Source organism: Gambusia affinis, linkage group LG22 (assembly GCF_019740435.1).
Source record: "Gambusia affinis linkage group LG22, SWU_Gaff_1.0, whole genome shotgun sequence".
Lineage (NCBI taxonomy): Eukaryota > Metazoa > Chordata > Actinopteri > Cyprinodontiformes > Poeciliidae > Gambusia > Gambusia affinis.
The window spans coordinates 13,883,635-13,902,705 of record NC_057889.1 but is presented as its reverse complement, the minus strand read 5'-3'; the positions used below and the strand labels follow the sequence as shown (position 1 = coordinate 13,902,705).

General features: G+C 39.2%; 1 protein-coding gene across 2 annotated transcripts in view; it reads left to right on the top strand.

The window, feature by feature from the left end:
• The first annotated feature begins 9,010 nt into the window (after positions 1–9,010).
• nkain2 (sodium/potassium transporting ATPase interacting 2) overlaps positions 9,011–19,071 on the top strand; it is a 97,585-nt gene continuing 87,524 nt past the window's right edge. The window contains exons 1-2 of one of the 2 annotated variants that reach the window (XM_044106336.1): positions 9,011–9,553; positions 10,483–11,592. In XM_044106336.1, the coding sequence (XP_043962271.1) occupies positions 11,539–11,592 (54 nt within the window). In that variant the 5' untranslated portion in view covers positions 9,011–9,553; positions 10,483–11,538. Of the gene's footprint in view, positions 9,554–10,146; positions 11,593–19,071 lie in introns of those variants that run through there. The other variant, XM_044106335.1, reaches the window with a different exon arrangement.

Below are 19,071 nucleotides of genomic sequence, written 5' to 3'. Positions count from 1 at the left end.
TTAGAATTCATCCTTGTTGACCTAGCTAATCTGCACTCTTAACATTTGCAAGGTCATGGTTTAAACAAATGAACAGTTATTAGATTATTTTATTATCTAATAAAATAATTAGATAATTAGTTATTAGTTATTTTTTAAAAAAAAGGGGGATCAATTATCAATTAACGTTATATTGTTCGACAAAGGATGTAACAACAATGCTAACAGACACTCAGCACTGAGCTTATCTCAACCCAAAGCTAGTCGTTCGAGGAAGATTTAGCGACAAAAGTCAAGCTAAAACCTTCGGTAAAATTAGCACCTTAGCTAACGTTAATTCCGAACCAGCTCAAAAAATAACACCATCATATTTTTCTATCTTTCACCTCATGCTAAGTAATAGCATTATAGCATGATGCTATAAGTTACGTTAGCTCCATCTAAAATATACATTTCCAGATTAGGTTTTGGCTTCAAACAGTTTTCTAAGAAGTGTTGTTTTACCTGTATTGCGAAGAGCTGAAGCAGTGTGAGCCCACAGCACGGCGACAGAGCTGCACTTGCACTTGGACGGAAAAAGCTTCGGAGTTTAAAACAAACGTCATCAGAAAAACGTTGGAAGCGAAGCCACCCTTGATGACGTAGCCAGATAAACTGCATATTAATGTTAGCTAGGATGTGAAAAAAACAAAAGTACATGCTCTCTTTCTGCCTTAAAAATATGTTAACCACTAAAGGAGTAAAAATACAGAAACAGGGAACCACGATGAAACATCTATGATGACCGTTGGAAATCAAATAGAATTCTTACATGGCCAGCGCAAAGACATTATAAGTGCAGTATCACTACTGCAATGTGTAAACAGTAAATTACGGCAACTTCAAAACATACAGTAAGTTAATGTAATACTATGTACTACACCCATAATGCAATGCAAATTACAGTAACTAATTGTAAAGATGTTTTATGTTAGTTTTACTGGGCATTTTGCGGCATTTAGCTGTACAAAATACAGTAAAGGCTAACAGTGCAAGACATTATAAATACAGTACCACTACTGCAATGTGTAAACAGTAAAATACTGCAACTTCAAAACATACAGTAAGTTACTGTAATACTATGTCCTTTACCCATAATGCAATGCAAATTACAGTAACTAATTGTAAAGATGTTTTATGTTAGTTTTACTGGGCATTTTGCGGTATTTAGCTGTAGAAAATACAGCAAAGGCTAACAGTGAAGGACTAGTCTGTTTCCTTTGAGCAATCTTCATCAAGTACAATGAAAGAAAAAAGGACATATATGAAATATGTAAATGACTGTCTATTATAGACTCAAGAAGAGCAAAAATATCAAATATAGTACTGTAGATATACTGCTATATAGCTTGTATCCACACAAATACCTGAATTTTTTTTACATTCCATTAAATAAAATAGGAAAAAGTCCCATTCAACCAATAACTGTAATGATTACTAATGTCTTTTAAGCTCTGTGGTCTGGTTAGGATATTGTAAAATAACCTGGAACAAGGTAGTTAAAGGAAGTGAAAAGTCAAATCAGGGTGAAGTTACAACAAAACAAATATACAGTTTACATAGTGTTAGTCTATTTCGATTTCACATTATTAACAATCAGCCTAATTTGGCAAAAATTACAAGTACATCTTCTAAATGTTTCACCTGGTCAACCAGTGCATGCTAAACTTTGAATTTTATTGGTTGGATGTTTGGTACTTTAGTCGCTGGTATACACTGCTTGACAACCGTCTGGAAACCCAACACATTCTCACACCCGAACGGGTTGGGAAACCAGGTAAAGACCCACAAAACATACCATCACCAAATCTTTTACTAAATTTATTTATTACTTTCAGTGTTCATAGATTTGATCCTGATTTAAATTTCTGTCTATCTGAAGTTTTCCTACTTTTCAAATTTTTTATATAAAAAACAATAAAATATCCCAGGCACAAAGCTAATGTTTTACCTCCAGGCTGTCTGCTCAAAGAGCATTAAAAATGAAGAGCTGTACTCCAAAGAAACCAATCAATATCCTCTCGTCTACATTTTTCTCTCACATTTTTTCTTGTCTTGTTTCATCTCTCTCAATCTGTTTGCTTTTGTACTATAGTTTTACAGAACTTCTTCCATAAATCTATTTTCAGTAGCTTAAAAAAAATCTGTCAAACATTGCACTCTTCAAGTAACATCTTGTCTTTTCATTACTTTCCCCCTTTCTTCACGCTACGACCTCATATAAAAACTGTTGACAATGAGATTCTGTTGGAAGGTCATTTGAGGTTAATATCTCTCTGTATCACTGCAGTATATAAAACTGTCAGAAATGAATTGCTTATTTGTTGAATGCTTCATGGTGTTCTTAGTTATTGTTTCAATGACCATGAACGGATTACTGCTACCACTGGACTTAAGACCATTGGAGGCTTATTTCTGCAGTGACAATTGCTGCAACTCCAACAAATGAGTCTTGGTTTTTAACACACCCTGCGTTACATAATTACAAAAAAAAAAGCCTAGTTTTGTTTTGTATAAATGAATTTGTTTGTAGTTTATATCAAAAATCACTATTTCATATGGACAAGGCATTAAAGTCTTGAAGTTGTGTTACAACCCATAAATTTGATGTTAACTGCATGCATATAAGGAACTATGTGGCTCTTGTCCAAGGGGCCAGATCCTCCTAACTTCAGCCCTGCTGTTATAATTCATATGTTTGTACTTGAGTCTGGAAAATAAAATTATGTAAGTCCTTCTTTGAATACTGCATCACAAGTCTCAACAAAGAATAAATGCAAAACCCCTTTCCAGGTGCCCTTCAATTACCTTTCCCAGTCATGTTATGAGCAGAGACTGCATTTAACTTTGATCATGGTTACAGCTTGTATCAAAACATCATCCTCACCAACGTCGCTATTGGGAGCCACGGTAAGTACACTAAATATAGGTATGACAACTGGAAAACAAAGAAACTAACAATAAAAATTTCTAAGAGATCGTAAATAATCTCAGAACTTTTAAAACAATGGGACATGGGATTCTGAAACTGCTGCTTTTCTAACCGCCTGTAGGGGGCAGATGTGCCGCCATGACTTGGGTGGGTATTTGTTTTCACCATTTTCTTGGTTGCCCAATACAATAACAAGCTAATATCCTTTCTGTTTACATATCTGCTTGTCAAATTGCATGATGCTAATTTCATCTCCTTCTTTGTTAAGGGAAGCAACCCACTTTCCATATCCAAGAAAATCCACAAATAGCTTGCTTTAACTGCAACAGGAAAGTGTGTAATTGACAATTTAAGCACACATAAACTGACTGTGGAAGTCACAAATATAGTCACAGTTCTGAATTTGACCAATGAAAAGCCACTGTCATGAGGTCATCATAAAAGACGCTATGTTGCCTGTAAGTGTTGGCACAAGAGGGTTTTAAAGGAAGATACAGTAGAGGCTAGAACGCACAAATCAGGGTTAAGAAAGGATTAACTGATTTTAGCTGTCTGCATTGCTGCTGTTTTATATCTTTTATATCAGTCGATATAAAAGCACATAATAGAGCAGATAATGTCTAAATAGAGCCTTACTGAATTCAGGTGGAAAGTTCCAGACTCTTCGGAAATCACCTTACTCTTGTATAGACTTAGTTGTTCGGCATTACAACACTTTATATAACGGAAACTGATTCAAAATTCAGAGACAAGGTTTCTATGCAGACTTTTGGTTAAGTTCAAAAGTAGAGATATGATCATCTAAGTAAAGTGGATGTAAATGAGCATCCTTGGAAGAAAATGGGCTTTTTAGAGCCAAATGTATTCAACAGAAAGCGATCTGGGAGTGGATTTAATAAGGTGACATATAAAGCTCCCTGTGATTTTCATTATGCTTTTTGTTTAAGATGAAAATGACAAGCACACTGAGTTGCATTCAGCTCGGGAGAGCCACTGCAGCAATATCCAGGCCTAATAGCACTTAAAGTTCTGCCTGCAGGCACACACACACACACACACACGCACGCACACACACGCACACACACACGACTGAGTGTGTGCTGCTGTGCAAGCCCTCGAACATCCACACTTTTTAGGCCAGCCTGTTACGAAGGCAAAAGGCTTCCTCAGACAGGGAGCACAAATAAAACTGAATTAGCGTGTGAATCATGGAATAAATGACTGAGCCCACAAAGCAGAGGTAAAAGATAGACACGGACTGACAGTAACACACACAACCCGTCTTTGTTGTGCTGCACACGATACCCTTTCTAAAAACCTGTTTGCTTTTAAATGATGAGGTTTGGGTCTTTGTCCAGTGGTGTTTTGTGAAGTTTTGTCGTCCTTGTCAGAGGTGGACAAAATATCAGAATTATCCTCTTGAAGGACTAAAATTTTCCTTATTGTCATGCAATTCAGCATGACAGAGATGTAAAAATAACCTCTAAGACTCCGGAGGGGGAATAAAGTGACAGCGGCTCACCTCTCAGTTTTTCTTACAACATTTACTGAAAGCACAGTTGGTTGTAATAAAATTACAGGGACACCTGCAGTGCTGTAATTAATTACCTGACTAATGATCATAGTTGCAAAGAGACCTTGGCTGTTAGAAGAAAATAGCATAATTTTTAAAGGGAAATAAATGCTGGTGTTCAAGAAACCCTGTCAATTCTTTAGCTTCTTTTGAAATGCAATAAGGCATAATTCATGATTCCCCTATTTGATGTAACTTTATCTTATTATCTTTACGGCTGCAGTGATAAAGATGTCCAGAAGCTTTCAGATTTCGAGGGTTAAAACTTCATCAACCAAATTCCAAACCATTGCCACATTTCCTGATTGTCATTGTAAATCCCCTCGTGACTCAACCAGCAAAACCTTTTCATCCAGTAACCACTGTCTGTTCTCCACAGCTGTTGCCCTCTAAGTGCATTTCAGAATTGCTGGTCAGGTAGGAACCATGCAGATCCCTCAGATCATCAGAGACCTGGAGGCTTAGCATTATCTAAACTGGCAGCGTTTGGTTTCTCTGTTTTCTTAAAATATAAGTGCAGAAACATTTGGCTATTTCCCATAAGATTCACAGATAATTGTACCTATGAACTGTCTCTTCATTGTTCTACCATATACATGTATAGGTGCAGCCAGTGCCAAGCTACTGTCAAGAGCAAATTCACCACCATCTTGAGGACTGGGAGGGTTTCTGAACAAAGCAAATGATGCTGAGTAAGGCGAAAGCTGTTTTCTTGCTAGACAAGCACATCAAGAGATTAGAGGCTATCTTTTAACATGTTGCTGAGTCTGGACCTCTGTGAGCCTATCCTAAATATTAAAGCAGAAATGTACTCATCAGATTAAACAGCTTGACTCCCTAATAACAACAGCAGAACATTAAGCCCCTCCCACCTCAAGGGATTTCTGCATTCTGACTTTCGAATGTGTACAAGAGTATTATGAAGAAAGCTTTTCCTAACAATTTCTTCTTTTGCTTTTACTTGATAGTTTTCAGAGTTATTGCAGCTGAGTTACTTGTTTTTGCTCTGTACCGTTCACAGTTTATTCCTGCTTCGCTGATGAGATTATGATTCTTGGATACATGCGCTGTTCCACCTCTCCTTGTTGGAACAAACTTAAATAGTTGAATATTTTTGATTTACATTGAGTGGAGTTATTTTTTTGTATAATTGCTCAAGTGCAATGTAACCACAGACAGTATCAGCTTGAATTTATGCCAATCTACACAATAGTCGACTAAAACATTAAAATTGGTTTGGAAATGAATAAAGAGAACTAATTCTAAGATTCTGGAATTGACCCGACCGGAGGTTAATTAAAAATGCATGATCTAATCCCAGTCTGTGCCAGAAAACTATTTAGTTTGAATAAGACCAAATTTTTCTTATCAGAGGTCTAATATCAGTCAATAATATTCAATATATTATTGACGATTCCTAACGTGTGTAGTTTCTCTGCTACTCATCTATCTTAATGATATTGTGAGTTTATGTATTTACAGTTTTGACCACTTCTGCACCCAGTGCTTGTTCTTTGCTGTGAGATGCCGGTATGTAAATAAACTCAGTTGCATTGAACTGAATTTCAACTGCACATTCTCTGTCTGATTCATTTTGTATGTTCATCATTTTAATGCTGTCTGTGTTTTCAATCCGGTGTTAAATGAAAATAAAATATGATTTTCTTCTCGAGCAAGTTCCTGCTCCTGACCCTCTTGAGCTTCACTCCATCTACGTTTCCCCGTTTCGTGAACTTTTTTTTCTCTTTATTTCTTACACTCTCTTCTCTGGTTTCATCTGTGCTATGCCTATTGGATTTAATCCGTTCATTTTAATTTTATCCATTTCAACTGTCATCACGAAAGGACAAAAGTAATAAGTTTCCAGCTGCCTAGTCACTGAAAAGGACACACTTTGACATATTGCAAAGGATCTACATACAGATTATTTTTAGACAAGCAAATGTGAGGAAATAGAAGAGGGTCTGTGTTTTTCTTGAGTGTGTATGCGTGGGCTGAGAGGCTGACAGGAGCAGCAATCCTCTGACATCTGGCTGAGAGAGATAAAGTTATGAACACATACTATCTAGGCATCACTAGGATGCTGTTTTCTATCTTTCCCTGTGTTTTCATTTTGCTGTTTCTCTCCGGCTCTTTCTATTACATTTTATCGGTGTCAAACTCCAGCGTGGACTTGCTGATGACAGGAATGGCGGATATGTTGACAACGCCGCAGACATTCAAGCAGACAGTAATCTGAAAATGACAAGACCATTTAGATCTTATTCAGTGCTTGTTGGCCAAATGTGTAGAGTCTAACACAGACATATCTAATGTCTACTTGCCTTCTTTCAGTGTTAAATTCTTCTTGGCCTTGTGCGTGATGCATTCGGTGTTTGCCATGTATGTACGTATGTGCATTTTTTTTTTGCTTTTCCATTTTACATCGCACAAAATCTGTACCGGACCCCATCACTAAATGTTCCTGTTCAAGCTGTTTTATTGATCTTTTAGCTTCCGTAATAGAAAATCAAATAATTATTTGTGTGTATATGTCAATGTTAGTTAGTTCTGTTAATTCTGAAAATGTGACAAACAAAATAATTAACTCCCCTCCACCCCACCTCCTTATCCTATAAGAAACAGAACAAATAAACAAACATTATTGGTGTTTGGATGAAACACAAGCCGTAATAGATTGATGGATTTCCAAACTTTAATCATAATAAAAAGATTCTGCATTAATTATTCATTTGGGCCGTTCCTTTTTCACATGGATGACTATAAAACAAATAACCCTGAGTGATGTTTAAAACCAGAATTGGATGTATTAGTTTCTTTAATCCACATAGAATCAAAATTATGCACACAGCCACAAATGTTTGACTCTTAGCAGTTTGCCATGAATACATAAAGCAAAACAAACCCCTAGCATGACGCTACCACTGCCATGCTCAACATTCCTTCTGTCATAGTGACCGAGTAGCAAAATCATTGATTTGTCTGAGAATAAAACATTTTTCCTCGTGGCATTTCAATAGTCAGTTTAGGTAACTCACATTTAAAGTTGGCTTGAGCTTGCTGGCTCCTGGTTTGTTTCATTTTTTTGAGGAAATAGTTTGGGTCAAGTGGTGAAGACCTTGGCAGAGCAGATTGTTGATACAATGACCCACAGTAGGGGCGGATGGTGTTGCCAAAGAATATATTGAATGACAACATGGCTTTGCTCTAATCCACAAAAATAAATAAATAAATAAATAAATAAATAAATAAATAAATAAATAAATAATAACAAAAACGGATTTTGGAAGTGATAAGGTAGATTAAAATTGAACTTTCGGAATGATTCTGACAGCAACCCTGATTAAAACGAGGACCAATAAAAATGCCTCATGCCTATTGGTTGTATGTATCACCCTGTAAATTTATTGAAAAAAAAATATACAGGCCTATATCTGTGATAAATAATTATTAAAGATATTAGATCAAATAAACATTTTTTAAATATGATTACATCCATTTGGAATTCAATTTTACTCTAAAATCAACCAGTAATTATTATCTTCAGAGCACCTACTTTATGTCGTGGCATCATCTTCGGGAGGCACAACCCCAATTAGCCTGGTCAGTGACCTTAATAAAGAGTAGATGATGATGTGTGGCAGGAAATAAAAATTGAACAAGTGAAACTGCTGAGCAACGGAGAGGAAGACGGCAAACCGGAAAGGGGGGGAGCAGGAAATAGCTGAAAGAAGGCTGACAATGTATATAAAAAAAGAAGTTTAGAGGGAAATGTGGCGGTGGATTTGATGGATTGATGACTAAGTAAGACGATAAATAGAAGAAGAGACTGAAGGATGAATGGGTGGATGCCTCGACACATGGCCCCAGGGAATCAGTCATTATACATGCACCTGTCACTCAAGATTAGAGGCATAATTAAACTCCTGTCGCACGGCGTGAGGCTCCGGAGTGTGCTGCGCGTGAATGTGTATTTGTTTGCGCACGCATTCTTATACCTGGGAGTTGTTTTTCAGTGTGCGTGCGTGAGCGTGCGTGTGTGTGTGCGTGCGTGGGAGGAACACACTGTGACAGAGATTGATGGTGAGGGGAAAGCAGGCCATTATGTTGTGTAGCTAAAGCACTGATACCCTCTCCACCTCGGTGTCTGTTTAAGTTACTGGCCATATTATAGGCGTGGCACAATTGACCCCTGAAGCGCGCAGACTTTCACTGACTCCACTACTTTTAGATTGGAAACAAAGTGGTCGATTTTATATGAATCTCGGCTCAATCCATAAATGGAGTGCCCGCTGCAGAAAAAAACACAAGACTGTAGAGTGAAATTAGGTGTCATATACAGAGGAGACACTCTCAAACGCTCAGCCAAGACCATTTCTAATTTAGAAGCAATCGTGGGCAATTTTTTTGACAAGCCGAAAGAACTGTTCTTTATAGCTTTAATAGTAAAGCCTTGAAGTTATTATTATTATTTTTTGTTGGATATATGTAAAAAGCAGATGGATACGCAGTATTTAGTGCAAAGAGGAGTCCCCAGTGAATCAGGGAGGTGACACACTTGATTCACCAGTTTATCATCAAGGTTCAGAGGGCCGTGCTCAGCAGCAGCTGCAAACCGATGCAAAAGAAGCATCTTTGCCCTGTCAGTGTTTGTGTTTTGGAGAGTAAAAGAAGCCCACGGCTCCCCCGCAGAGACGAGCATCAGCTTCAGCAAGTCAGCCAGCAGCAGCTACAACAGGGGAAAACCTCTTAGACAGCCCTTCAAAGTAAAAGCTTCACTTATCGGCTGTGGGACTGATGCAGGAGGACAGCCAGAAGAAAGGCGTCACGCTAAATATTAGTTGAAGTTACCCACGTCAATTAAACAAGGGCAAAATTAGCATCGACAGCTAGCATGCAGCATTTATCTGCTCGTTTGTATTTTTCACATCTTCAAGAAGGCTGCAGAAACCACATGAACGTCAGGAAATGTGAAGCCCAAACCTCAATTTGATCAAATCTAAATTATTACTGACTCTGAGGCTACAAAGGTGAGTTTATAGTTTCTCATTAATGAGGGTTGAACAAATTGTGGCTAATGACGCTCAAGTTTGTTTGGTTTTTTGTTGGTGGGTTTGTGCGTGTTTGTTTAATTTAGGAGGTTAACACGTTCACACAGTACAGAAACCACCTTTTGACCTTAAAGTGAAAGCTTTGTCTGGATACTACAGTGTTTTGGTTTTTTGCACTTTTATGACTATGTTCTTTGATTAATTAATTAACTCTACTCATTTTAATCTGTTGGCATTTACCTCGCAGATTATTTAAATATGTATATTTTAAAGCAACTCGTGCTGCATTATATTTACTCGGAGTAGCTTTGGGAGCCTCGGCTTTCTAAGTGAGATTCCTAGTTCGGGTTAGCCATCCAGCAGATTCTTCCAAAGTGGATGTGGAAATTTCCTACTTCCGATAAAAGACACACAACGCACCACCATTAAGGACAACCCCTTGTAAAAAACTGAACCACGTCAAAGCAGCGAAAGAACAAGTTACTTGTTCTGCTGTCTGATAAAGAAAAAAATAATAATAATAACGCTGTCACATTCGGCACCTTTATTTTGGAAATCCGCCCCAGAACAGCAGCATGGAGGCGTCCTGTTTGACTTGACAGATGGCAGGCGGGAGACGCTCCTCACGGCTGTCTCTCTCGGTCCGTTGGTCCATCCCGGTTCCCATTGTCTCCCCCTCCCCAGTTCTTCAAGACAAATCCTGAGACAAGAAACTGAACCCGGACGTCATTTGGCTCGGATCCGCTTTTGCGCGTCACGTCTGGAGACTTACTTTCGACCTGGAATTTAACAACGCGAAATTCTGCGCGAAATTCGGACACCAGTGTGTGTGTGTGTTTTTTGTTGTTGTTGCTTTTGTGTTTATTATTGTGGAATTGTTTTTTTTTTTTTTTTTTTTTTTTTATCAGAAAGAAGAAGGCTGGGGATAATCGGATGACGGTTCTCACCAGAAAAGAGAGAGAGAGACAGAGAGAGAGAGAGAAAGAAAACTGGTTGTGGACCTAAAGGGGAGATGATCCTAAGGAAGGGGACTCATTAGACAGAAATCATCTTCAAGGCGGCTGACATATATCAGGAGACCGTATCAACGCTTCCACTCTCCACTGCCTGTCTGTCAGGACATTTAGTGGAAAAACTCGTGTGGAAAGAAGACAGCGGTGTTTAGGAGAGGATGTTGCCGCTATATGTGCCCGTCCCCTGAGATAAGAGGAGGAGAGAAGCCCGTCTGTGCGTTGGGGAGGATTAAAAAAGAAGAAGAAAAAAAGATAGACAGATGCCAGAACCACTTTCACTTGTTTCCTCCACCTGGAAACATATTACCCTTACCAAAGCAGGCAATCGGGGTTTTTAATCGGATTATTGAGCGAAAGATCTGAGAGATCTGTGGGATTATATCCAGCCAGTTCCACCATCTGTCTGGCGCTGTCCAGGATTGTGCCAATTCAGCAGGGATAACGATGAGATGAGCCCTGAACGGATTACCGGTCCAACTAGGTGAAGTCTGGAGGAGCTGAATGGACACAGCTGGAACATTTTCTCGTCAATGCAGTGGAGTTTTAATTGAGTTTACAATAGGAGAAGACCTGTTAGATTTTTCTCCACCTCCCCTGCTAAAGATGCTCATTGCCTGTCTCTTATTCAAGATAAATATTAACTTGTCTTGAATTGTGCTAAACTGTCCTAAAGGGCCTCTTCCCACACTCGATCCCTGACCTGTGTTTTAAAAAAAGGAGACCACTCATCAGCTTTTCATCTAGATGAAGTAGTCAGCCCTGATTGCTGTGAGCACCAGAGAGCACAGGGGCTGCTCTTTGCTCTCCGAGGCCCCCAAGCAGTGCCTCCACCCGGGGCTGCCAGACAGCCAGACAGCCCCTCGCTGGAGGGGCGGGTGGAGGCGAAGGGAGACTTTGGGAATTATCTAGAGTTTCTGGACCCCTGCATAGAAGGAGGAGTAGGAGGAGATCATGGGGTGTTGCAGCGGCAGGTGCACCTTGGCCTTCATCTGTGGCATGCAGCTGGTAAGTGCCGAGATTACTATTGATCCTGTAACGGAGATGATCGATCAGGAGAGAGAAAAGCGTTTGTTTTGTTTGCTTTTTCCCCCCCCTTTTTTATCTTGTAAGAGCTTGACAAACAAATAACCTGTCAAGTGGCAGGAGGATCCTAGATGTGGCAGGGAAGTGGGAGACAGGTGGGTGCATGGATTACTCAAAGGTTACAAATTCAGAAGGTAACAGGAGTGTAAAAGGTCACAAAATAGGAGGTGAAATCAATGAAAGGTGATCTCAAAAGCAGTGGGGGGGGGATACGCTTTGCTGAGTTGCGAATGGGGGGCCGGGGAAGGAAAGGGGGCAGGAGTGAAGCAGGAAAATATCCAACGCAAAGCATCACCAGCTGCTTGTCTGCTCCTTGGTGTACCTCTCTTTCTCCTTTCACCATCTGGGTCGTCTGGAAGTGGTACCAGGGTGGGATGAAGGGGCAGGGCTGTTTGCATGCATCCCCACCCAAAACTCTGGATATGATAACAAAGAGCTCCTTCGTGGTTTGGCAGGGACCTGCTGCTGTAATGCAGAGCACTTCATCAGTTTGTGCCATTTTTTTCCTTCCTTTTTCTTGACAAATAAGATCAGATATAGAAACATGACTGTAAAAATATTTAATTTGAGTACATTTTTTTTCTTTCACTTTAGTTAAAGAATCCAGTGTTTATCAATAAGTCTTTTTTTCACAAGTTTCCTTTAAAATGAAGGTCTATTTGAAGTTCCAATTAGTAATCTACAATTTTGTTTTTGTTCCCCTGGAGTATAAATCTGACACGGCACAGCAGCCTGCTTATTTAAGCCGTTGGTCAGCGGACTGGGCGAGGATCCGTATTTATCTAGTCAACATGTGCAGCAAAGTAGGATAGTGATGGCTGTAAAGAAGGACGAAAACCATGAGAATAGCAGCCAAGTTTGTTAACCGGGGGGGGTGGGGGGGAGTCTAAATAACCATTTGACACTATTCAGATGCCAGAACAAAGCTTTTCCTCCATCATTGCAAACTTAAACACGTGGAGTTTGTTGAATCTTACTGGGACTTTCACTGGAAGTGTGGGCTTTGTTTGAATGAGACTAAGATTAAGACAAAGATTGTTAGATTTGAATCTCTTGTAGGGTTTGGTTGATTATAAACAGAAGCACCTCATGCCCTGTAAAGTAGTGTTGCTGGACTGTAATACTGTTGGTCTCCTTCAAATGCCAAAACCTTCTTAGAGTGCATGACGCCAGGGAGTCTTTGAAACATCAGGAGATTTGAAATAAAAATGTATAGTGGTTTATGCCAAAAAAGAAAACAGAAAATGGAATAAAGTGATAATGGTACATGTAACCAAATCAACAAAGAAATACTTCGTCTGACACAAAATCAACCTTTTCAATGGCCGCCGCATTCCCCAGAGCTAAATCCCATAGAACAGAGAGGAGCCAGTTCTCAGGATGATCGATGGAGATTCTGCAAAGAGGAACGTTTAAGAATCTCCCTCTTTAGAAGATACTCTGCTGGCAACATTGTTGACAATAGGGTTGCCAATAATTGTAACTGATTTTGTTGAAAACAATTCTTTTTTTTTAAAGTTCTATTTTTGCATAAATGCACTTAATTCAAAAGTTGAATTTCTCTAAAACTTATTCAGAGATGGATTATGCTTCTACAATAAATTGTGACTTTATTCTAATGCTTTTTTAAAAATTGCACATCTTTATGTCAATAACCGTGGACCTGCGTCTAAAATTTCAGCTGCTTTTCAATTTAAGAAAGGCACACACTCCCTTCTGCTCCGTGTGAGCTTGCCCCACCTGCCAGTCACAGAAAGCAACCGCAGTCGCCTCACCTGCCAATCGCCTGCCAATCAACCAGTGTCGCTTCCCCCTTAAAGTTTGGAACGGACCCACTTTCGGCCTGACCTCGGGTGTTAAACGCGGTCTTGCAAACAATTTCATGTTGAACTTTGACCACAGGTCTGCTGTTAGGTCTGTGCAGGTGGATCAGCAAACCGCTGCGTTTTGCACGTCTCCTGTTTGAACCGATGAACCGTAAAGTCAGACACAGGCTCCTCCTGGGAAGGGTTAGATCTCACTAAGTGGGCCCCCGGCACAGAGGAGCTAAAAGAGTGATAGTGTTTGCAGCAACATTTGGATGGGTGCTTTAACTGGAGCACCCCTGCTGTTTGTGCATTCATTCATTCATTCATTCATTCATTCATTCATTCATTCATCCATTCCCTTTCTTCCCTTAAATCACTGCTGGAGGGATGCTGAAGTGGGAGCGTGCTACATTTGTTGTAGCACAAGTGGTGCTGGGAGCAGACATTGCCCCACTTCGGGCCTATAAATAGTGTTATCAATTATTATTATTAGATGGCTCGCTTTCTAACGGATCTGAAATCAGCTCAAAGGCTCTCATGGAAAATCTTGAAAGTGATCGCTAACTCTAACACAGCCTCTAAATACCAGTGGAGCTCAAATCCACCACTATCATTAAACAACAGACTTGAAGAAAATGCAGTAGTGCTCTGTCAAGTGTGCTCCCTCGCGAGTCGCCTTAGAGCACTTCTCGAACCGGAAAACATACGTGACAATGGTAAAAAAATCTCTGTATAGTGTGTTTTAAGAGTGCAGTTTCCTCTTTAAAATGGACAGCTTGTCCTGCTTTGTACAACAGATGCTAGTCGTTTCACATTCCAAAATAACAACCTAAGTATTTCTGAGATTTGAGCATTTTGAAAATGTGTTGCTTTTTTGTTTTGCCAAGGTTATGGCAGAAAACGAGTATCTCTACAGTGCATTGTGTGTGTGTCTCTCTCTCTGTGTGTGAGTTTTCCACAGTTTCTGTCAAATAACATCTGAAAAGTGGGATGTGTTATGCATTTGAATTGAGCTCTCCTGAGTAAATAATTTGCAGAAGCACCTTTAGCTGCAAATACAGCTGCAATCCTTTGGAGTGTGTCTCTACTGTAAAATATCTTTTTTTATTTTATTTCTGATTCAGAGTGGATGGAAAGCATCTGTGAACAGCAATTTTCAAATTTTAGCACATATTACCAATTGAAATTAGGTTTGGACTTTGACTAGGCCATGCTAAGACAAAAAAATCTCTTGGTTTTCAAGGCTTGCCGTCTGCCGTGTTTTAGATGTGTCACATCGCCAGCATTTTTGATTTATAGGAAGGATTTGAAGAGCCTGCAGCAGTTCCATTCCTTTTCAAGTGGTATTTTGTTGGTAAAAATAAAAGGTAAAGTAAAGTAAAAGTTGCTTTATATTAAACATGGACTAGCTGCAGCTGTTTTCACACTGAATAGGAGTTAGAGAGATTCCATAAGTGCCTTCTTGCCCGTTCTAAGAAAGATACTGGAACATCACCTAATTTACTCTGAGATTTTATGTGCATGACCCATATTGTGAGAGAACGCGCTTGGAAACGACCCATTGTGCTGTGAAATAGCACAACGCTGGGCACATTGTGACTTGAAAGACCGCGACACAGCTGTGTCAGGGAACTTGTTTACATCAGAATGCTAATGATATTGCCTCATGTGGCGCACATACATGAAACACACCACTGTGCTGTAAATGGGGGTGCAGCGTGTTTCCGTCGGTGATGTAATGGCAGCGCTCGCGCGTCTGCGTCCGTGCTTGTGAATGAGATTCTGACACAGAGATAGTCATTGTGTCTAATGCAGTGGAACTAATGCTGTGCCACAGTCAACAACATGTTTTGCTCTGTTAACTGTTGTAATAGCTAAGCCGGCTGATACAACCGCTAGCTGAGCTCGAGGTCCAACACTGCTGTATGTTTACAACTAGGTGCGCGGTTAGCGCCGTCGCGGCTTTCCTCGACTAATCTTCAATTCGTTTGCCCAAAAACCACAGTCCACTCTGTCCTTTGTTTTTAATGGGTGAGGGTCTTCTGAACAGGTGACCCAGCTGAGGAAAACAGAACAGTTCTGGTCAGAGTGTCTGAAGTACTAGAACTGATGGCCTATATAACTTAACAGCACTTTTTCAACCCACTTCATTAGCCAGGTTAATTGCTAAGACGCCATGTCACTACAGCTGAACAGGGATCAATGATCTGCTTTTGGACATCTATCTTCATGTGCAAGACGTTTTTAGTCAAACCAGCTGGCTTTCTGCTTGATTCAGATTTATATGCAGTAAGCTTATTAATTATTTCTAACATTACAAAGGGATTTAATAGAGTTGCAGTTTGCTTTTCTGCAATGTGCAACTGTTGGTCTTAATAATTGGTTGAAAAACCTACAGAAAGTTATACTTTGTCTTTATTTGCCTCAATATTTTTGTTTGAAACGCTGTAAGCATCTGAAACTAGAGCCTGAAATCATAATAGGTTGTCATCTGTTATTCTGTTAGTTATTTTCAGTTACATTTTAGTAAATAATTAGAGGTAAACCTTTTGTCCTACACTATTATTGCCACTTTTGTAGAAATGTACACAGCAGCTTTCAATGAATTTTTTTCTATGGACTTGCAACTTTTTTTATTTTATGTCCTTTATTTTAATTATTTTGTTGCCCTTCATTGTGTATCTTTTGTTACATAATGCCTCAAATGCATATGAACTTAAACTACTTAATGCATTTAAAGAAAACACCTGATATTCTGTCTTGGCATGATACCAAAATTATTAGTCCCTCGCTTGACCATGATGCTCTGGAACGCCTTTGGTAGCAGTTTTCTAACCGTGAATAAGCCCCGTCTCTTTCCTTGTACTGGATTCATCAACAGTGGCTCATGCCAATTAAAGAGTGACTCATTCACACATGTGGAAATCGTCAATCATTTCAAATTGTGGATTCCAACTGGTACACGGTCCCCTCGAGTCAGTTTATTTGACTGTCAGGTGTTTATTTTGTACCAATATCAAGACCACCAGAGACATGGCTCATGTCATGACAAAAAATCAACCTGTTAATTGACCATCAGAGAGAACTGCTAGTAATGTGTTGGCATCATTCAATGGTCTTTGGTCCATCGCCTGACAAGTTGTCATTCTGCAAGGTGACTGCATTGGTTTGTTTGATCCTGTTAACCTTGGCTGTCTGAGTCCATGTTTTTAGTTTCATTCATTCACTTCAGCTACAAGGTGAGAGCTCTTCCAAAGGAAAAATATACTTTAAGAAAAGGATTGCAAAGAGTGTAATTCGATTATAATAATAAGACAATTCTCTTAAGAAACAGTTTGGATGAGGAGTCCATCAAGTGGACTGCCAATCAAACAATTATTATTGTTCAAGGTCTGTTTGCAAGAAACATAAAATCGTGAGGTCAATAATTTTAGTGGGATATCTTAAATCTGCAGCTTTTGCTTATTTTGTAATTATAAAGAAAGGACTGAATTTAAAAGTTTTTCCCAGGTAACTGTCGCTGTTGTCACTTTTGCCAACGCACACAAAAATACGGGCTGTGTCCAGATATTGACAGAGTCCAGAGCAGAAACAAATGATAAAATTTATGTCATACTGGTTCTGAGGCTGAGAAGATAGTAAAATGGACAGCACAGCTGACTTGAAGACAAAACCGTGTTCTGTGGATGTAAATGAAAGAATCTGTACCACTGATCCTACATCCACTAACTTTTGAATCTGCTTCTCATAAAAGTTTGAAACAGCTAAGCAAATCTTCCAAAGGTTTCAAATCCCACCTCTAACATCTATCTGTACAGTAATTCATATTTTAGATTTTTTTTATCTGAAGACAGTTACCAATGACAAACAGTTTCCTCCTCTCTAATAAGAAAAGATAACAAGGAAAAACTCGCTGCTCCAGCAGGCAAAAGCATGTACATTTTTAACTCTGTTGTAAATCCTTGGACTTTTGATCAAGCAATCGCGCCCAGGAATTGTTTTGTTTATTTAATTTTCAATTCTAAGTTAAACATTGTAAAGATCCAACAAACAAAGCATAAAAATAAACCACGAGGACAACTTTAGGAAAAAATTAACTGTGGGTAAAAGAGATCTGTCAAAAATAAATTGCAATTAAAAACTGTTAGCTTAGGCTACTTAAGTTCAAAATATGAGTTTAGCGGAGAAGGGTGAGACCATGTTACGTATTATGGATCGGGCAGAACTCGATAATTCTGCACAACTCACATCTCTGTCATATAAGCTGGTAGTAATACTCTGATGGTAATATTACAAAGGGCCCACAAATCCCTGTACTGATAGAGTACAGGGATTTGTATCATTCAAATGATAATGAATGATAAATTCATTATCATTTGCCTGATAATGAATTTTTGTCTACTTGGCAACAGCACAGAATGGATTCTGATAAGATGCTTTCAATTGAAGGTGGAAATTCTCACTGAAAAGCCTGTTTCGGTCGCACTAAGAAACTAAGTATATTTCACTTTTAAAAAAGTAATATTTTTGTAATATTTCATGTGCTGTCTCTTTTGGGTTAAATGAAGAAAAAAAAATCTTTATTTATCGGATCTAAATCCTACTCTAATAAAGAAACAAGATGCATGTGAGCCCTTGAAGCGCCCATACAGTAACACCGTCAAGAACAAATCACAGAGTTATAAAACTGTGTAATCCGATAATATTAACCCAAACTGTCCAGTGTCGAGACCAAAACCAAAGACAAAATCATAAAGATTAATGGAACTGAACTGAGCAAACAGACTGTAGCAGATCAGATGGTGTTTACTCCGACACGTTTCTTCTCACACACACACACACACACACACACAGACATTCCTCAGCACTGGTGACTCACTGTCTGTGTCCGTGGTGGAGGTCCTCTTGGCTATATCGGTCCACATCTCCCACCAGCAGCTGTCACAAAAGCGATGACTCAATTGTCCAGTGGCTCAGCGGGGGGGGGGGAATAATAATGTCATCAGACGTCTCACGGGTGCATAACGTTGACACAGCCATAATTGTGTTGCATGTGTGCGTGGTAATGAAACGGTGTAAATAAAATGAAATTACTAGCTTGTAATTCAGTGTCTGGAGCATTTATAGAGGTATGATAAATTACAATGCAATGTCAAAAGAGACAATTAATGTTCAGCATATAAAACTATGTAAATTAAGATGCTGTCACATGCTTGTTTGAGACAGTCATACCGAATTTGCCTGATAATGAATTTTTATGTATATGAATAATGCAGCGCGTGATTATTGGACACAGGAAACTTAAATCCTGACGCACCGAGTGGGCCACAGGCTATCTCAGACGCACTGTTTATCTGTCAGTGGAAGTACATTCCTGTGACATTTCCACCACTGAGGGACATAATGAATAATTTACATCTTGGAAGTGACAAGAATGCAGAAATGGCATCTCTCTGGCAGTGCTGATTGTAGAAACAATGACTGTGCAAATCCTTCCAGAACCCAGAAATTGATCTGGGAAAACACAGATAGTGAAAAATCTTCTCTCTCTCTCTCTTTAAAAAAAAAAAAAAAAAAAAGAAATAGCCCAAAC